This window comes from Liolophura sinensis, chromosome 9, assembly GCF_032854445.1.
Source record: "Liolophura sinensis isolate JHLJ2023 chromosome 9, CUHK_Ljap_v2, whole genome shotgun sequence".
NCBI classification, from domain to species: Eukaryota; Metazoa; Mollusca; class Polyplacophora; order Chitonida; family Chitonidae; genus Liolophura; species Liolophura sinensis.
In genome coordinates, this window is record NC_088303.1 from 12,053,125 (window position 1) to 12,073,121 (window position 19,997).

The window sequence follows — 19,997 nt, forward strand, 5'->3', positions numbered from 1 at the left end:
CGACGGTCCCTTGCCTATGCTTATGCTAGTACAAATGTGTGTCCCTTACCTGAAGCAGAATGGTGAGTTTAGACCACAAGTCATGCAGACCAATGTCAATGTGTGTCCTTACCTGAGGCAGAATGGTGAGTCTAGACCGCAAGTCATGCAGACCAATGTCAATGTGTCATGCAGACCAATGTCAATGTGTGGCCCTTACCTGAGGCAGAATGGTGAGTCTAGACCGCAAGTCATGCAGACCAATGTCAATGTGTCATGCAGACCAATGTCAATGTGTGGCCCTTACCTGAGGCAGAATGGTGAGTCTAGACCGCAAGTCATGCAGACCAATGTCAATGTGTCATGCAGACCAATGTCAATGTGTGGCCCTTACCTGAGGCAGAATGGTGAGTCTAGACCGCAAGTCATGCAGGCCAATGTCAATGTGTCATGCAGACCAATGTCAATGTGTGGCCCTTACCTGAGGCAGAATGGTGAGTCTAGACCGCAAGTCATGCAGACCAATGTCACTGATCTTCACTCCATCAATCACAATCGCTCCACCAGCAGCTTCAATCAGACGAAACAAGGCTACAGTCAGAGAGGATTTTCCTGCTCCTGTCCTACCTACAATTCCCACCTGTAACGACAATATGACCAAACACTGAAATGAGTTTTTAGTTCATTTATTTCATCATTGTTTAAAGCAGTACATACATGTAGGATGATTTCCCTTATTTGTTGGGTCATAAGTTTCATGGGTGAAGGGAACGAACAGCAGAGGAAACCAACCTTTGGCAAGTTTCTGACAAACTTTCTTACATACGATATACAAATTTGTACGCCAGATTGATAAAAAAAATGACAATGGCCTGTAAAACTTAAATTAGTTCTGCTCTTCAAAATGTCAAAATAGGTTTCATTATTCCATAAAGATAAAATGTGATTATCTTGACAAGAGCAGTAACTGTGATTTGATATAAATGAAGCTCTACAGTGGTGGTGAGCATTACAATAATCACTCTACTGATATACTTCCTCTCACATATCATAAAAACATGAGGGTTGAAATCATCAGTTATATATCTACATAATATTTCCGCTTAGTGAGAAGGAATTGCCATTGGTGAAAGCTGTATTATCTGGTTTGACGTCTCTCTGCTGCCTACTAAGCCATCACTACCCGTTCTCACCTTCTCTCCTCCATTGACATTACAGGTGATGCCCTTGATTACGAGCTCTAGGCCCGGGCGATAGCGGGTGGTGTAGTCCTGAAACTCTACCACGCCCACTGGGGGCCAGTCATGAGGCGGGGCTCTCTCGGGTTTGTACCAGTCAGCCTAGTGGGAGAGGATAGATACACGGTGAACAAAACATTTAACTTTCCCACAAGACAGTTATAACAAGCACTTTGGAAGTACTGTGAATGTTTCCTTCCAGTCTGACCTGCCATAACCTGAATGTCAAAATCCATAACAGGACAAAAAAGGCAGTAGCCTCACATGTCCCACAGTGCATGTGCTACTCTCTATGCTCACTGTACATCACAGCCACCACTAGGCAAGCTTGACCTTTGGATCCCCAGCAGCGGGCGTAGGCTTGTTTAGGCTTAGCTTCATCACTGCTCTTCTCACACAGAACTATGTAATCAGCATTGATCCATAAAATTGTTTCAGGTGTTAGAATCTTGTCCAAAGTTCAGATAAGGAGAATACATGTGTATATTATTAGAAACAGTGGTAGAGAGCTTTTGTGTTTTCTTGAATCACTTCCTAACTCATCACCATCACCCCAGTGACCTTGGCATTGTCTTTTCTGTATAAAATTTGCTAGCGGTGGCAGTAATGTAAAGGGAACATTGAGAGTGACTCACGCACTATAAAATGCATGCCATAATCTTACCAAATTTCAAATCACTTTGATAAATACGTTTAACTGTTTCATGACAGAATCAATGACCACTGGTAAATATATTGTCCCCTTCAGTATCGGTATCATACATGTAGGTGTTTAAGACAAGGATTAATATAATATAATGCTTTCATTTTCAAATTTTATCATAAGAGGCAGTAGTTCAAGGCATTATAACCCTGACAAAGAGAGTTAAATGACCATATCGCACTGGAAACATCAAACACTGACCCACCTTTCCTGTCTAGCTTTATAATAATTGTAAATAACTTGGTATTTATCAATGTTTACAAGTAAGAAAAGCCAGGGTCACTTCTCCTACATCATGGGATACCGTACCTCAGTGGGTGTCTCTGAGTACTCCTTCACTCTCTCTACAGACACGATGTTTGTCTCCAAGTCTGATGACATTCTCACCATCCAGTTCAGTGAACCTGTCACCTGTCAACATACATATAAAAGTGACAGCACCTGTTCCAAATACAATTCTATGATATAACCACATCCAAAGCAGACTTACAAAACAACAAATGTTAAAATTGCTCCAGGCAGCCTGAAGGTATTGGTAATTACATGTAGAGGGAACTTGCAGAGCACCAACTTGCTCCACCACAGCTAAATGTACAAATCCCCTCACTACACACAAACTTCCTCCACCACAACTAAATGTACAATTCCCCTCACTACACACAAACTTCCTCCACCACAGCTAAATGTACAATTGCCCTCACTACACACAAACTTCCTCCACCACAACTAAATGTACAAATCCCCTCACTACACACAAACTTCCTCCACCACAACTAAATGTACAATTCCCCTCACTACACACAAACTTCCTCCACCACAGCTAAATGTACAATTCCCCTCACTACACACAAACTTCCTCCACCACAGCTAAATGTACAATTCCCCTCACTACACACAAACTTCCTCCACCACAGCTAAATGTACAATTCCCCTCACTACACACAAACTTCCCCCACCACAACTAAATGTACAAATCCCCCCACTACACACAAACTTCCTCCACCACAGCTAAATGTACAATTCCCCTCACTACACACAAACTTCCCCCACCACAGCTAAATGTACAATTCCCCTCACTACACACAAACTTCCTCCACCACAGCCAAATGTACAAATCCCCCTCACTACACACAAACTTCCTCCACCGCAGCTAACAGTTTCCCTCACTACACACAAACGATAAGACTCTGCTGCTGTGTATACTCCACAATGCTGAATAATCATTTAAGCAATTCTTGGAAGCAGATCCTGGTCATCAACTAAACTAAATGAATTGGTGACTGACTCAAGGTCAAAATTTCAGCCAAATCCATTCATAAAATTTTTTCTGTGAAGTTGCTTACCAACACATAAATTCCCACAAAAACATATTAACCTCCATGTGCTTGGCAGATGTAACAAGCAAGCTGGATTTTTTACGCAAGTGTTTCCGGCTTACCTGTAAGGCATAGGAGATGGACAAGCCCACGATGCCTCCACTCAGGGTGTCTCTTCCTGCCACAGCAAACATGGCCGCGGCTAACACGATCAGGTTACCCACCACCTCCAGACGGAAGCCAAGCCACCTATGTAGAGAACAAGGCAAGAGTAAACAATCTAACTTTATTTATTAACAATAATCCAATAATCATCATGCGTACTCTGGTTAGTACATGCATATACATCTACATGTATAAGTGGAACGAGTAAAGTATGTGATATAAAGTCTTGTAATTGTAAATGTGTGTTACAATACCTATTGCTCAGCATGGGCATAACTAACGGGTTTGTTGCTGTCCATTTAACACAACACATAATGATTATTACTGTACGTATTGCTCAGTGTGTCATTACTATATTTCTTACAGAGGGTTTCACACAACAAATTATGTTTATTGCTGGAGGTTTCACACTACACATCATGTTTATTACTGTACCTATTGCTCAGAGTGGTCATCACTATCATCTTTATCACTGGAAGTTTCACATTACACATCATGTTTATTGCTGGAGGTTTCACACTACACATCATGTTTATTACTGGAGGTTTCACACTACACATCATGTTTATTACTGAAAGTTTCACACTAGACACCATGTTTATTACAAGAGGTTCACACTAAACATCACCTTTATTACTGGAGGCTTCACACTACACATCATGTTTATTACTGAAAGTTTCACACTAGACACCATGTTTATTACAGGAGGTTCACACTAAACATCACCTTTATTACTAGAGGTTTCACACTACACATCATGTTTATTACTGAAAGTTTCACACTAGACACCATGTTTATTACAGGCGGTTCACACTAAACATCACCTTTATTACTGGAGGCTTCACACTACACATCATGTTTATTGCTGGAGGTTTCACACTACACATCATGTCTATTACTGGAAGTTTCACACTAGACACCATGTTTATTACAGGAGGTTCACACTAAACATCACCTTTATTACTGGAGGCTTCACACTACACATCATGTTTATTGCTGGAGGTTTCACACTACACATCATGTTTATTACTGTACCTATTACAGGAGGTTCACACTAAACATCACCTTTATTACTGGAGGCTTCACACTACACATCCTGTTTATTGCTGGAGGTTTCACACTACACATCATGTTTATTACTGTACCTATTGCTCAGAGTGGTCATCACTATCATCTTTATTATTGGAGGTTTCACATTACACGTCATGTTTATTACTGTACCTACTGCTCAGAGTGGTCATCACTATCATCTTTATTACTGGAGGTTTCACATAACACATCATGTTTATTGCTGGAGGTTTCACACTACACATCATGTTTATTACTGAAAGTTTCACACTAGACACCATGTTTATTACAGGAGGTTCACACTAAACATCACCTTTATTACTGGAGGCTTCACATTACACATCATGTTTATTACTGAAAGTTTTACACTAGACATCATGTTTATTACAGGAGGTTCACACTAAACATCACCTTTATTACTAGAGGTTTCACACTACACATCATGTTTATTACTGAAAGTTTCACACTAGACACCATGTTTATTACAGGAGGTTCACACTAAACATCACCTTTATTACTGGAGGCTTCACACTACACATCATGTTTATTGCTGGAGGTTTCACACTACACATCAAGTTTATTACTGGAGGTTTCAAACTACACATCATGTTTATTACTGAAAATTTCACACTAGACACCATGTTTATTACAAGAGGTTCACACTAAACATCACCTTTATTACTGGAGGTTTCACACTACACATCATGTTTATTACTAGAGGTTTCACACTACACATCATGTTTATTACTGGAGGTTTCACACTACATTTCATGTTTTTCTGTACCTATTCGAGGCAATCCCAGAGAAGTAAAAGACAAGGTTTTTGTCTACCCTAGCCCGTGACTCATCAGTAAACCTATCTTGCATCCCGTATGCCCGGATGGTGCTGCAGCCTGTGATGCTCTCACTGAAGTGAGTGTAGATCGGGGAGCGTGTGGTGGACTCGAGCCGCTTCAGCTGACGCGAGGTCGGGATGTAAAACCTCTGACAAAATATTCAACATTCTGGTCAATATTGATACAAATGCATGTGCAAATAATAAACCACAAAAATATAATCAACATAAATTAATCAGGGCAAAAGCAAATGGAAAATGTAACAAAGTGGGTAAATTTTTAAGATGAGGTTGCTGTATTGTGGTAGAATGACTAAAAAAAATGCATCAATCTTGTCTTTACAACTGTCCAAAATGACACGTCCTTATGTTCATTGATGCTTAACATTACCTGTTTGAGATATACTCATAGCTTACCTGGAAATGGCCATGTGCCATACTTACAAGTACTGCAAGTGGCCAGCAAGTATGAAGGGTAACACTTGATAGTAAGTCGTCAGTTTGACCAACTCAGCTCCACATTACTAATTCAAATTATATACCTGTGGCATTTATACATTTAAGATTGGTTATCACACTCACTGTATTCCATTCCTGCTGACTCTTAACTATTACTGTTCAAAATGGTCCAGTCATGTACCTGATGTATTACGAGGCACTGAACTATATGACTAGATTCAGCTCTACCCTAAATGTAACAGCCTCACGATATCGTGGCGGGGACTTTCTCAGCCTGTTTTAAAAGCGACTCAGGGTAGTGCCTCTAAAGACACAGAACAGTGAGAGTCAAGCTGGACTGAAGCCAGCCTCTCATATACAGGGAACTTAGAGAACCACCACACTCCCAACACTGCAAATTCGAAAGAGCAGTACTACTCCTGAAGTCTCTGTATAACAGGTTCAGGACTGAACCGCAAAACTCCACAAGCAGAACAAAGGTCCTTACCACCTTAGCTGTACACATCAAGATAGCCAGGGGTACGATGACAGACAGGAAGATGGGGGTACTTACCTCTATATACATGTAAAAGACAAACATCCTAACCACCTTAGCTGTACACATCAATGTAGTGTTTTTGGGGCATACCTGTATAAGGAAGTAGAAGATAGCCAGGGGTAGGATGACAGACAGGAAGATGGGGGTACTTGAGCTGATCACCACCAGGGTGCTGGCCACGCTGAATATTGTGTTCATAAACATACGGATGATCTGAGGCAGGTTGTTGTCAATGGTCTCGATGTCCCGCGAGAATCGATTCACAATACGACCAATAGGGGTCGTGTCAAAGAAGGCCATTGGAGAACGAAGAATGTTGGCAAGCATGCTCAAATGAAGACTGGCTGCAGCCTTGACCTGACTAGTGGCAAAGACAATGGCATACAGGAGGACGAACGCCGCTGAAAGTAAACACAAAAACTCATAAGATACACCATCCATTTACTAAAGCAAATATTTACACTGGTGCATGGCACATATCTGCATCTGACAGACTGGTTTTAGGTACTGTAGCACATGTATCATCCCAGTGTCACCCCAAAGCACTCCAGACACAGACATCTTTGCCACAGACAGTTAAGTGTACCTGTGCATTTCACTGAATAACCATCTGACCATAATGATCTTGGCTCTTGGATCTTGAAATGAAAACTATTTGACTTCAAAGCTAATACTAAGACAATTAAAGACTTGAATGAGAATAAAAATCAAGAACAAGTATATGCTATTCCATATTATATTTCTTGGATGTCAGGATTAATGCATTTTGTTCCTGTAAACACTGACACACTTACGGCTCAATTCTTCCACTCATCATTCGTCTGTCGCTCCAAGGTAGATATGCACCTTTCAGTCATGCTGTACCCTCATACACTCACTCTGTGCCAGCCCCAGCCCGTCATACACTCACCCTGTGCTGGCCCCGGCCCACCATACACTCACCCTGGCCTAGCCTCAGCCGGCCATACTCACCCTGTGCCAGCCCCAGCCCGCCATACACTCACTCTGTGATGTCCCCAGCCCACCATACACTCACCCTGGCCTGGCCTCAGCCGGCCATACTCACCCTGTGCCAGCCCCAGCCCGCCATACACTCACTCTGTGATGTCCCCAGCCCACCATACACTCACCCTGGCCTGGCCTCAGCCGATCATACTCACCCTGTGCCAGCCCCAGCCCGCCATACACTCACCCTGTGCAAGCCTGCCCTGCCATACACTCACCCTGTGCTGGCCCCAGCCCGCCATACAATAACCCTGTGCTGGTGCCAGCCCACCATACACTCACCCTGGCCTAGCCTCAGCCGGCCATACTCACCCTGTGCCAGCCCCAGCCCTCCATACACTCACCCTGTGCAAGCCTGCCCCGCAATGCACTCACCCTGTGCTGGCCCCAGCCCGCCATACAATCACCCTGTGCTGGCGCCAGCCTGCCATACACTCACCCTTGCCTGGCCTCAGCCAGCCATACTCACCCTGTGCCAGCCCCAGCCCGCCATACACTCACCCTGTGCAAGTCTGTCCCGCCATACACTCACCTTGTGCTGGCCTCAGCCCGCCATACAATCACCCTGTGCTGACGCCAACCCGCCATACACTCACCCTGGCCTAGCCTCAGCCGGCCATACTCACCCTGTGCCAGCCCCAGCCCGCCATACACTCACCCTGTGCAAGCCTGCCCCGCCATACACTCACCCTGTGCTGGCCCCAGTCCGCCATACAATCACCCTGTGCTGGTGCCAGCCCACCATACACTCACCCTGGCCTAGCCTCAGCCCACCATACTCACCCTGTGCCAGCCCCAGCCCGCCATACACTCATAGTGCTAGCCTGCCCCGCCATACACTCACTCTGTGCTAGCCTGCCCTGCCATACACTCACCCTGTGCTGGTTCCAGCCTGCCATACATGTACACTCACTCTGTGCTAGCCTGCCCTGCCATACACTCACCCTGTGCTGGCGCCAGCCCACCATACACTCACCCTGGCCTGGCCTCAGCCGGCCATACTCACCCTGTGCCAGCCCCAGCCCGCCATACACTCACCCCGTGCAAGCCTGCCCCGCCATACACTCACCCTGTGCTGGCCCCAGCCCGCCATACAATCACCCTGCGCTGGCGCCAGCCTGCCATACACTCACCCTGGCCTAGCCTCAGCCGGCCATACTCACCCTGTGCCAGCCCCAGCGCGCCATACACTCATAGTGCTAGCCTGCCCCGCCATACACTCACTCTGTGCTAGCCTGCCCTGCCATACACTCACCCTGTGCTGGCCCCAGCCTGCCATACACTCACCCTGGCCTAGCCTCAGCCGGCCATACTCACCCTGTGCTGGCCCCAGCCCGCCATACAATCACCCTGTGCTGGCGCCAGCCCACCATACACTCACCCTGGCCTAGCCTCAGCCCACCATACTCACCCTGTGCCAGCCCCAGCGCGCCATACACTCATAGTGCTAGCCTGCCCCGCCATACACTCACTCTGTGCTAGCCTGCCCTGCCATACACTCACCCTGTGCTGGCCCCAGCCTGCCATACATGTACACTCACCCTGTGCTAGCCTGCCCCGCCATACACTGACACTGTGCTAGCCCCAGCTTGCCATACACTCACCCTGTGCTAGCCCCAGCCCCCCATACACGCCCAGGTAGAGGTTGTTTTTGTCGCTGTACTCTGTGGTGTTCACCAGGCTATTGTTCTTCAGCACCGGGTCCTCTGTCCAGAAGCTCAACCACACATTAGAGTACACACTGCCCACTTGGTACAGTGCAAACAGAAACAGGATGAGCACACTGGCCAGCACTCCAATGGCACGGGCATAGGCAAAATACACAGACAGCTTCACCTACAGTTAGAATACACAGGTACTGTCAGACAAAAAACCAACAGCTTCATGACACAATAAATCCATTTATACCATGATCTGGATTACATAAACAAATCCGTTATTGGTCTAATACTGGTTGTCTATTACATAAACTGATCAGGTGAGATCTGGGATGTGACAAATAGCAGTCTTTATAATAGCATTCCTTGTTATGACAGAATGTATGAATCACTTTCAATTTCAACCATCCTGACAGCTTTTGGCCATGATGAAGTGCTTGTACATTATTTTATTTATCTGAGTATTTGATTCAGGTTTAGCACTGTACTGAAGAACATTTCAGAACATGTCACTGGTCAGGTTTACACCTTTGTGCCGATAATGTTTATCGGAGAAACATTTGGACTTAAATCTGCCGCTGAACCATGCAGCAGTTCAACCATGTCACCATATTGGTCAAGGGCCTCTTCCCTAGTCAATACGAGGTTAGACTATTACTTTTGAAAGGAAACCTGACAAAATGTTCCTGGAACAAATATCATGCTTACTTTTCCTGTTTCAGATTTTTCTATTTCAATCAGCTTATCTCCTGCATTTGGCACTTTTTTTGCTGTAGCTGCTTCTTTAGACATGGAACGTTCCAGTTTTTTGCGAGAGTCCTGCCGTTTTAAACGTCGCTTTTCCACATCACTTTCCCCGTCAGATGTTCTGGAACTGATTCTCCTGATCCTAAACATTAATAAACCACTCATTTGCAATAATCTCATTTTATTTCTCTTTAATCTTCACTTGTTTTCTTAGTTCCTTAACATATTACAAATCTTCCAACCAATAATTACGTTTTACCTGACACGAAGTATTAAACAACAAACACAGACCAGGAAAATCTTCATGGAATGCCCAACATACATGAAAGGCCCTTACTCTAAAATGTCTTGATTGAGTGATGTTTGTAGTTATTTATTTTCATACACTGTGTCAAGCAGCACAGCATCAATGGAATGAATGATTCTGACCTATGTCGCATTCCCTCGTCCCCGGATGTCTTATCCGAATCTGACAACACAGAATCCACCCTCTCTAGCATTCGAGCCTTCAACTCTGCCACTATCAACAGAGATTGAAGAAAACAACCAGACTGAGCTGTTAAATGTACACACTGTGATCATATCAGTGGACATACACGTATTTTACAACAAATATACACAAAATCTAGTAAAATTACTTAAACCTTTAAAGATCCACAATCATTCAACGCCCTCTTTGTACAAAGATAAGTCCACACTAAATCATATTTTTTGATAGAAAAGTTGAAAATCCTTGCTGTACAGGCAAGGATTTTCAATCTATTCTATAAATCAATTTTAGTTCTGATGTTGTGATCTTAGTAACTTTTACCTGAACAACGAAGAAATACACAATCACAGTGTATGCTGTACAACTGGAAGGCATCAGTCATTAGTTTAGCTAAGACCATCATGGGCACTAAAATCACTTTGAAACTCAACATATCCAGGTAGTGTAATTCTTCAACCTTTTTGCATGTTTGCTGGGTCTTTGTCTCAGGCATATTCTGAGGGCAAATATTGGGTGTAGCTGATAAAATTAAACTTCAAGCCCTGAAATTGACTAATCCAACCAATGTGGATTTATCTCCAAAATCAAATTAAAAATGTGCATAAATAAATTGCACTGAAAGTTGCCCTTTCATATGCAAAAAAGTTGAGAAATTTGGGTATATAGATTTTCTTCTCTGATAGATAGATATTGCAATATTTAACAAGCTACTAAATGTACTGTATATACGGTTTTCTCCATGTCTACTAGTCATGGATGCAGAGTTATCTACCTTCTTCATCCTCTTCCTCATCCTCTTCCTCTTCTTCCTGAGTCAGGTATGTGTGGATAAACTGAGCAAACGCTCCATTATGACTCATCAGTTCTTCATACGTTCCTATCTCAGAGATCTCGCCGTCTGTTACCACGGCGATACGGTCGACCATCGGTAACCAGTGGATACCGTGGGTAACCAGAATACGTGTCTACAACAAGTCACAACGAAACTTGACTAAAATAATCATACTCCAATGAAAAGTTAAATGTACCTCGGTGTTGGGGTGGTGAGGTTACAAGGTGGAGAATTCTAAGCGAGCAAGTAACCACATGCACACAAAGATATTCAGTATGACCTGAGTGCCACAAACAAACTTTACAAGTACCTTTTTCTTCAGCAGTCCTTTGGCACCGACGACTTGCTCAAAGATATGTTTACCAACATGTGAGTCGACGGCACTCAGTGGGTCATCCATCAGATAGACGTCTGCATCATTGTACACAGCCCGAGCTAGACTCACTCTTTGTTTTTGACCTCCACTCAGGTTAATACCCTACAACATTGAACGTATGAGAGGTTAAGAGATACCAGCTGCTCACAGCTGTTTCCAAATTTCGTTCCAAAGCTGTACAAAAAATATTCTCATCAGAACTGTTACCGTCAAATGTTTGTAAGCCTTATTCCAAAGCTGTACCCTATATTGCTAGTTAAAGAGCTACACCATTGATATATTAACACAACCGGTACCTTAAACAACCATAAATTTGTCCATGACTAACTTGCCAATTTTTCCTGATTCTGAGAGTTCTACTGATTTTCAAAAAGTGTTTTGAGGCTTGCGTGGAACATGGGATGATATTCTACCGGAATATTGTAAGTTTCAGCACCAAAAATAACATGTTATGACATTTATTTGCTCCGAAAGATGCACATTTGTGGACAAAATTTTAGGTCATTTAGGTTATGTAGGGAAATGTGACATCCATAAAAAAGCAGTTTGACATAAATGTAACAGCAGTGTGATACCAGTTTGAAGTTTCACTCAGTGAGTTGATAATGCCACTTTAAACAAAAATGCATCTTTTCACTAATGCCAAAGTCAATCATGGTCAAATTAATCATGGATTCAGTTTTTTATCGTTAAATAAATTTATTTACGATTATTCTAAATCAGAATTCCACAAAAACATATCACAAGTATCAGCGTGGTTTGACACGATCAGGATCAGAATCAGGAATATGAGCCTCAGAATGCACAGAGCAAGACAGAACATAGAATAGATCATGTGAGAACGACCTAGTAAGCAAATGTCCACATAACTTACCTTTTCTCCGATCTCTGTCATATCTCCGCCAGGTAACATCTCCAGGTCTGGTCCCAGGGCACATGCCTCCACTATCTCTTTGTACCTTCTCTCCATCTTGGGTGCCCCAAACAGGATATTGTCTTGTACAGTGGCATTTTGAATCCAGGCTTGTTGAGGAACATACGCCAAGGAGCCCTGAAAAATAGCAAGACAGGTAAACTGACCAGGTTACAAACAGTGACCAGCAAGACAGGTAAACTGACTTGGTTACAAACAGTGACCAGCAAGACAGGTAAACTGACTTGGTTACAAACAGTGACCAGCAAGACAGGTAAACTGACTAGCATACAAATGGTTTTTAGTCCATGGTTTAAACATTTCATCACAGTATAGGAAGGCACATGCATCAGTCAGTGTCATAGGCTTTAGATGTGGAAAGCTTTCTACAGATACTGTGTTTACCTGATAAAATGGTATACACCAAGATAAATTCTGACACTCTACAAGTCTGGTAAAGTAGCTTGGGAGATAAAAAGCTTATCCAGATAGGTAATTGCATAAGAAACTGTAGCTCTACAAGAAAGGTTTGTAGAAATCCATGTTTACAGGAGAACAGAATGAAGTCAGTCTCAGTGTGTGTCCACAAAACAGGAAAATGGTAAAATTGCCAGAGGGCTCCAATATCCTTCTTGTTCTCCTACATGAAGGCATGTGCATAAAAACTGTAGCCCTACATGAAGCGTTTTTTGTTAACAAAAACGGTAAATCAGGCAAAGTCCACAAATCTCATAAGCAATAAAGTCTCAGACACTCAGCATACAAGAAATGGTTGCCTGGCATGGAGGCTTAATTTCTACAGAACATGTTTACTACAGAAAACAAATTAAAATTTTTATAACTGGACAATTTTTAAATGAAAGTCTATCAATTAAAATCATTAAAAACCATTCACAAAGCCTATAAAACTGAAACACAAACAAAACTTTCTACCACCGCATATTGGAGATCCATGTATGATTGCCCAAAAAGCTTAACCTACCTTCTGAGAATGTGCATTTACACACCATACCTTAAAGCAGGAAGCCCCCCCCCAAAAAAGCCTAACCTTCAATCCATGTGTGATAGCCCTATTTACAAGAGCTAAAAACAAAAGCTTAACCTGCGATACGAGAATGTGCATTTACACACCATACCTTGGACTAGAAAGCTAAACAAAAACACTTAACTTTTCAATCAATCAATGAACACGTACAGGAGCTAAAAGAAAAAGCAAAATCTTCATTGAGAGCCCATAATACAGGAGCTAAAAAAAAAAAAAGCTTAACCGGACAGCGACACTTTTCCGCACTCCCACACTACCTCGCCTTACTTTGTACAGGTGTGGTAAAAAGCATCACTTTTCTCTTGTGAAATTGCACAGCTGGGGTATCGCAGTTCAAAGTAAGTAAAATCACACTGAGAAAATCTAAGCACCGCTATGTTATCTGCTCTTACTAATCCGGCATGAATTATTTCTATAACCTGAGGACATTCTGCTTCCGCTTACGTCACACAAACTGCTTTGTTTTTTAACAGTACATGCATGGAGTACGAGTGACGCAACATTGTGTTCCAGGTTGTTCTAACACGGCACATTCCATGGCCTCTCAAGAATTCCTTATTAGAAGTTAATTCGGTTTATATAGTAAGCAAGCACGTTAGGAAGAACTGTTTTCATCCCTCTCCCTTAATAGCTCAGGTTATATTAGTTGTTCTCTTTTCTTTAAACAATTTTCCAACCTTCTCAGATTCCTTTCATGGCCATGCCTGTATTTGTCCTGAAACAATTCCCTGCAAAAAGCACATTTTCAGGGGGGAAAAAAAGGGTAATAAAATATAAGTTTTGGTGTTGACACTTACCCTGACATTGACATGTCCCTCCAGCTTCTCCATCTCCCCAAGTAACGCTGACATAAGGGAGGATTTCCCTGCACCCACCTGACCTACCACAGCCAACAACTCCCCATCTTTTATCTTCAGGTTTATGCTGAAATAAGGAGCCATCATTTCCTTGATTACACACCAGAAAACAGGTCTGATGTAATTACAAGTATAGCTTTGTTCCCTGAAAAATATCCAACAATATTCTAAATATTTCTTCTGTGCACACAAAATAAAGAGAATAGAAATCCCTTCTTCTGGAAGACAGGGTCAACCAGGTCTAGTAAGTCTTGTTTATCTTCAAACATACACTGTTCCCGTTTCAACTCATGTAACTTATATTTGGTAGCACGCTGTTGCCAAAGAGCTCCTCTGTAGGACACACATGGATGCAAAACTTCAGCTCAATGCATAAAGTACTGAAGTCATGAAACTGGTGATTAATATGCACATGGAGCTTTGGCGATGAATCATCCCCCTTGTGTCATTGTGCTTTACTGGCATGTAAAACTTCAGCTCAATACATGCAATACTTTTTGAGATACCACCCATAAAATTTAACTTAACATTCATTCTAATACACAATATGCTATGCTGTGAATATTGTAACTTATGCTATTTAATATCAACACAGCAAATCAACGATGGTACATCTCCATCATATTAATATGCTCTACACGTGCGCAAAAGCTGAGCTCAATACCTGCAGTATTCTTTTAAGACACCACCCCTAACATTTTGCTTAACATTGATTCTAATACACATTGTTGAGGCAGCAGTATGTTTACATGACATCCTAAGGATGAGACATCCGAGTGTGCATGGTGCTGACCTTGATCAGGAGGACGCTGACCTTGATCAGGAAGATGCTGATCAACACACTATCCCAGGGAATGGAGGCAGCATGCCTACATGCATGAAGTTACTTCTATGGGAGGACCAAACAGACATCCCACAGAGGCAAAATCACAAAGACATTATCTCAAGCTGTATTTCAACAGCGGCGCTGGAGCAGTGGCTTCAGGCAAGAGAGAATGAATGGACCACATAAGTAGAAAGATAGGTCTGTAAATAATAAACTTCACAAAGGCATTAGAACCAGGGTTGAAGCTGGCAGTCTGTGATTTCACTGACTGCCATTTCCTATGTATGTCTGGATTTAATTCTCAAATGTTTATGATTGTAATATTAAACATTTGTTGTTTCATTTTAACTTTTATGACTCCAGATGACCGCGCCTCCTGAATCATGTCGCTGTGCATGGCCAACAGCTGCTCCTGCTCCTCTTCTGCAGATGCCATGTGGGCAAGAATTTCACTTTCAAATACAGTCTACTGCTTGGCCCTGGAGACCACAGCTGATGGCGTCGCCTGTGGCGTTCTGGAGGCATCTGACACATCATGTCCTTAGCTGGTGGCTGTTCACCATCATCAATGAGTTGGAACCAGCTGGTAGATGGTGTAGGCTCTTCATTGGGAGCATCAGCTCTAGCCTTGATGGACACCACATGTCGGCACTAAACTTCTTTGATGTGGAGGCACAGAAGGTTTTGAAGCTCTCATAAATCCATTTGTCCCTCTAGTGAATTCTTTGTTACCCTGTTCTGGCTTGGTCCTCAGCCTTCCAAATTGGTCCTGATTGAGGCCCTGGTCACTCCACAGCTTGATCACTCCACAGCTTGATCACTCCACAGCATGTCCTTCATGGTCTTTTTTGTCAAGTCCCTCAGCTACTTGTTACACCGGCAAGGATTTGCCTGGATGAGCTCGATGAGTTCACTCTCTCCCTCAGGGCTGAGTCGCACATGGAGACGGGCTTTCTTGGTCGAGGGTCCTTCTGTATGCTCATCTTCAGGGGCAACTTGGGATGGTTCCATGTCTACTGACTCAGTATAAAGAAAATCTTGACTACTGCATGAAGATGAAGCTTCCACAATTGGCAGGTATAGTAGGAGTCCAGCATCGCTTTCGACCTCTTCCGCCTTCTTGGTATGATGATTTTTGTGTGGCTTTGAACTATAATGGTAACAGTCCTATTATGATCACCATCTGTTGGCCGAGGTGAATCAGGAGTAAATCGGGAGCTGACTGGATGCTGAGCAGGACCTGAGGGGAATCTGGAAATTGTGAGTTACAACTGGCAACAGTCGGCTTTAAACTTTCACAGCGCAGCAAGGTCGGTATTATAGCGGGAGTAGAGTGGGAGTAGAAAAGATAAAATCATGGCTCCAGCGGGATGGTCTGGAGTGATTTTGGCGCTCACGATATACGCCGCTTCTTTTCACATGCATTTCCTCTGAGATCTTTAGATCGCGGTTCAAAGATTGCTCCTGTTTTATTTGATTATGAAGACCGATTCCAGACCTTTGCTGATTGTTTAAGATCCATTGACGACTCTTGCCGTTTAACTACAGATCAATAAAAGATTCTTGCCAATTTCTGGAAAAAAATAGGTCAGGATTTGATCTTTGCCCAACAAAATGGGGGCAATGTGGTATTTAACATGCACACAGTGAATCCATGATGGAACATCACCCTCATGTTTTATATATGTGTGCAAACCCTGAGCCAAATACATGCAGTACTTTTTAAGATACAACTGCTAAAAAATTTTGTTTAACGTTCCTTTCCCAGTTATTGGGTAGCTTTGTCTCCCTGCATTTAGTCAGACAAACTTCATCACTGAAAGCCAGATTTGAAGATCTGATCCCATTGGTGAGAAGCTATAGATATACTTGCCTTGTGTAAAACACTTAACTCAAATAACTGTTCTGTTCAAATTACGTGATTAAATCAGTGATACATACTTCCTGAGAGTTGCCTTCTCTCCTCGATCCCAGCTGAACGTGCCTTGCTCTACTGTAATGGGATAATCTGTAACAAACAACATATCACATATGTAACAAGCAACACATCGCATCTGAAAAAAGCAACATATCACATCTGTAACAAGCAACACATCGCATCTGAAAAAATCAACATATCACATCTGTAACAAGCAACACATTGCATCTGAAAAAAGCAACATATCACATCTGTAACAAGCAACACATCGCATCTGAAAAAAGCAACACATCACATCTGTAACAAGCAACACATCGCATCTGAAAAAAGCAACATATCACATCTGTAACAAGCAACACATCGCATTTGAAAAAAGCAACATATCACATCTGTAACAAGCAACACATCGCATCTGAAAAAAGCAACATATCACATCTGTAACAAGCAACACATCGCATCTGAAAAAAGCAACATATCACATCTGTAACAAGCAACACATCGCATCTGAAAAAAGCAACATATCACATCTGTAACAAGCAACACATCGCATCTGAAAAAAGCAACATATCACATCTGTAACAAGCAACACATCGCATCTGAAAAAAGCAACATATCACATCTGTAACAAACAACACTTCGCATCTGAAAAAAGCAACATATCACATCTGTAACAAGCAACACTTCGCATCTGAAAAAAGCAACACATCGCATCTGCAACAAGCAAGATTACATCAGTAACAAGCAAATACATTACATCTGTTACAAGCACATGTTAATACACTACAACCATAAAGAAAACTAAACACTTTTATGTGTGTGTGTCCGTGGGTTGCACCTAACATGCTCGCAGGCCTGACGCTGTAATGTAATATCTCATATACAGTAAAATGAAGAAGATCGATCATTAGTAGAAATGAAAGAATAGGCCTATACGTCCGCAGAACAAGTATTTTTGAACAACCTGACAAAAAAAACACACAGTGGCTGACTTTTTTTTCCTGAAGTTATATTTTGCTTTTAAATGCCGGCATATATTAGAAGGAAGACATAAGTAAAGGTAATGGGTAGCCACGCCCATCAATCTCCAGAGAGTTTTCTCCCGAATTCCCTTTCATCATAAAATGGCGATCACAAAACAATCAAGGTGCGCCTTTTGTGAAGTAACCCTTAATTCATTATGATTAAAACTGAGGAAAACATGAACTGTTGGTGGCAGGGGCATAGACCGACTGCCCAGTGAAGCATCAGCTTTTTTATTACATTTGGGAACTATCCATATAACCTCCTGAAAATTGCCGGTGCTCTTCGGCAGTGCCCTGTCAGGAAAAACCACAATTAACACAATACATCATGGGATACATTTTCAAAGTCTGCAAGCTAAACTAAAGGTCATTTACTGTAACCAACAAATCTCCTCTCCTTTTATTTTTGTTTTTATTTTTTTTTTTTTCACCTTGATGGCTTAGAACACTGTATGTAGCTATCTTACATAATAAAATACATTTGTAAAATTATAGAAAATATTTTGGGGCAATTATTTAGTAAATGATCACATATGAACATACATGAGGAAGGATAAAAGGTTTCAGGCCAGTTTCACAAAGCAGCAAATTTTTTTATTGTATATTTGTGCTACGATATTTTGTATGTCATTATTACCGTACCATTGTCCTATATGTGCAATTGCCATACATATATGACATCTTAGTGAAACTGGGCCCAAATAGCTTACGAAGCAGACAAATGATCAGAGTGTAATACTGACACCTCTAACGTGACCAGCAAACTTTCTCTGAATTATTACATGCAACAAAAGACCTAAGAAAGGGACATAAATCTCTCTGTCTACAACTGAACTCACCAGCATTGGGATTATGCTGAACATTATCTGGATCTAGGTCACCATTCTGAAGGAATTTCCCAATACGTCCAATTGACACCTGAGCCTGGAAAAGCACAATACCATTCACAGTTTGTAATGAAAAAGCACAATACCATTCATAGTATAGGAAAAGCATATGATCATTCATTGCAACGAAAAACAATAACATAAAAAAACAAAACTCAATCCAAAAACATTTCACCATGGGGTGTAACACATCAGCTTAATAACAGACTACTTCATCTTACTGCACACTCCTTAATACATGGGTTCATCGACACGAATAGTTGGCTTTTGCTTCTCAAATCTGCCGCTTTTAACATTTTTACATATGCAAATAACACAAAAATATGAACATTTTTTCATTCGGGATTCCAAACTTCTGGCCCTCAAAACCCTTTTTATGGGTTCAAAAATGCCCTGGGTCAGGCCCTGCCTCATGAAGTGTACTTCCAAGTGATGTAAGGTGTGATAAAAGTTAAACTTCAAAATTAAGTCAGTCATTTTTTGAAAGATGAGGATTGTGAATTGTATTAAATTGTGAACTTTTAATAATTTGAAAACAATGACAGAATTCCACAGATAGGTAGACATAATGGAAGGGTATTCAGACACAATGTAACATGTTTCATAAGGCAGATTTTAATCGCAAAGAAAAATTTTTACAAATAGTGCTTAAACAAAACAGTTCACCATCACAGTGTATACTTCGGAAGCATGCAGAACAAGTACAAGTTATTTTATCAAAGACATGATACACGCATATTAACCATATAGCAAGAGATGGAGGATTATGGACAGGTTACCTTACTACAGTACTGATCGCGCCAACAAGACTGACAATTTGTACACAATTTTAAGACAGCTGTCCACTACCACTTTGCGCAGATATGCTGGTGTTGCATAACTTTCTCGAGGGGTACACTAGAATTGAGGAGCCATCATGGCAGTGTGAATATAAATGTCATCAGATCTGTTGAGGCTCAAACTGCACAGAATCGTTGTATTTTAAACTCTTCTTAAAGTGAAGCTGCAGAGCTTCAAACAGTGCCAGCATGAAAAACCAATACATCCAAAAAGGGGGCATAACTGTGAGCTTTAAAATGATGAAACTCATTTTCAATATAGGCTTAGAGATAACAGTGAA

The 19,997-nt window shown here is 41.9% G+C and overlaps 1 protein-coding gene across 1 annotated transcript in view; it reads right to left on the reverse strand.

Moving 5' to 3' along the window:
* The window catches only part of LOC135475604 (multidrug resistance-associated protein 1-like), a 51,657-nt gene that overhangs the window by 9,607 nt on the left and 22,053 nt on the right, over nt 1-19,997 (reverse strand). The window contains exons 13-27 of the mRNA XM_064755532.1: nt 18,830-18,914; nt 16,992-17,058; nt 14,165-14,291; nt 12,284-12,460; nt 11,344-11,511; nt 10,974-11,166; nt 10,141-10,231; nt 9,673-9,853; nt 8,911-9,142; nt 6,392-6,702; nt 5,254-5,453; nt 3,359-3,485; nt 2,230-2,331; nt 1,173-1,319; nt 461-619 (exon numbers count right to left, since the gene is read on the reverse strand). Coding sequence (XP_064611602.1) covers nt 461-619; nt 1,173-1,319; nt 2,230-2,331; nt 3,359-3,485; nt 5,254-5,453; nt 6,392-6,702; nt 8,911-9,142; nt 9,673-9,853; nt 10,141-10,231; nt 10,974-11,166; nt 11,344-11,511; nt 12,284-12,460; nt 14,165-14,291; nt 16,992-17,058; nt 18,830-18,914 — 2,367 coding nt within the window. The remainder of the gene's footprint in view (nt 1-460; nt 620-1,172; nt 1,320-2,229; nt 2,332-3,358; nt 3,486-5,253; nt 5,454-6,391; nt 6,703-8,910; nt 9,143-9,672; nt 9,854-10,140; nt 10,232-10,973; nt 11,167-11,343; nt 11,512-12,283; nt 12,461-14,164; nt 14,292-16,991; nt 17,059-18,829; nt 18,915-19,997) is intronic.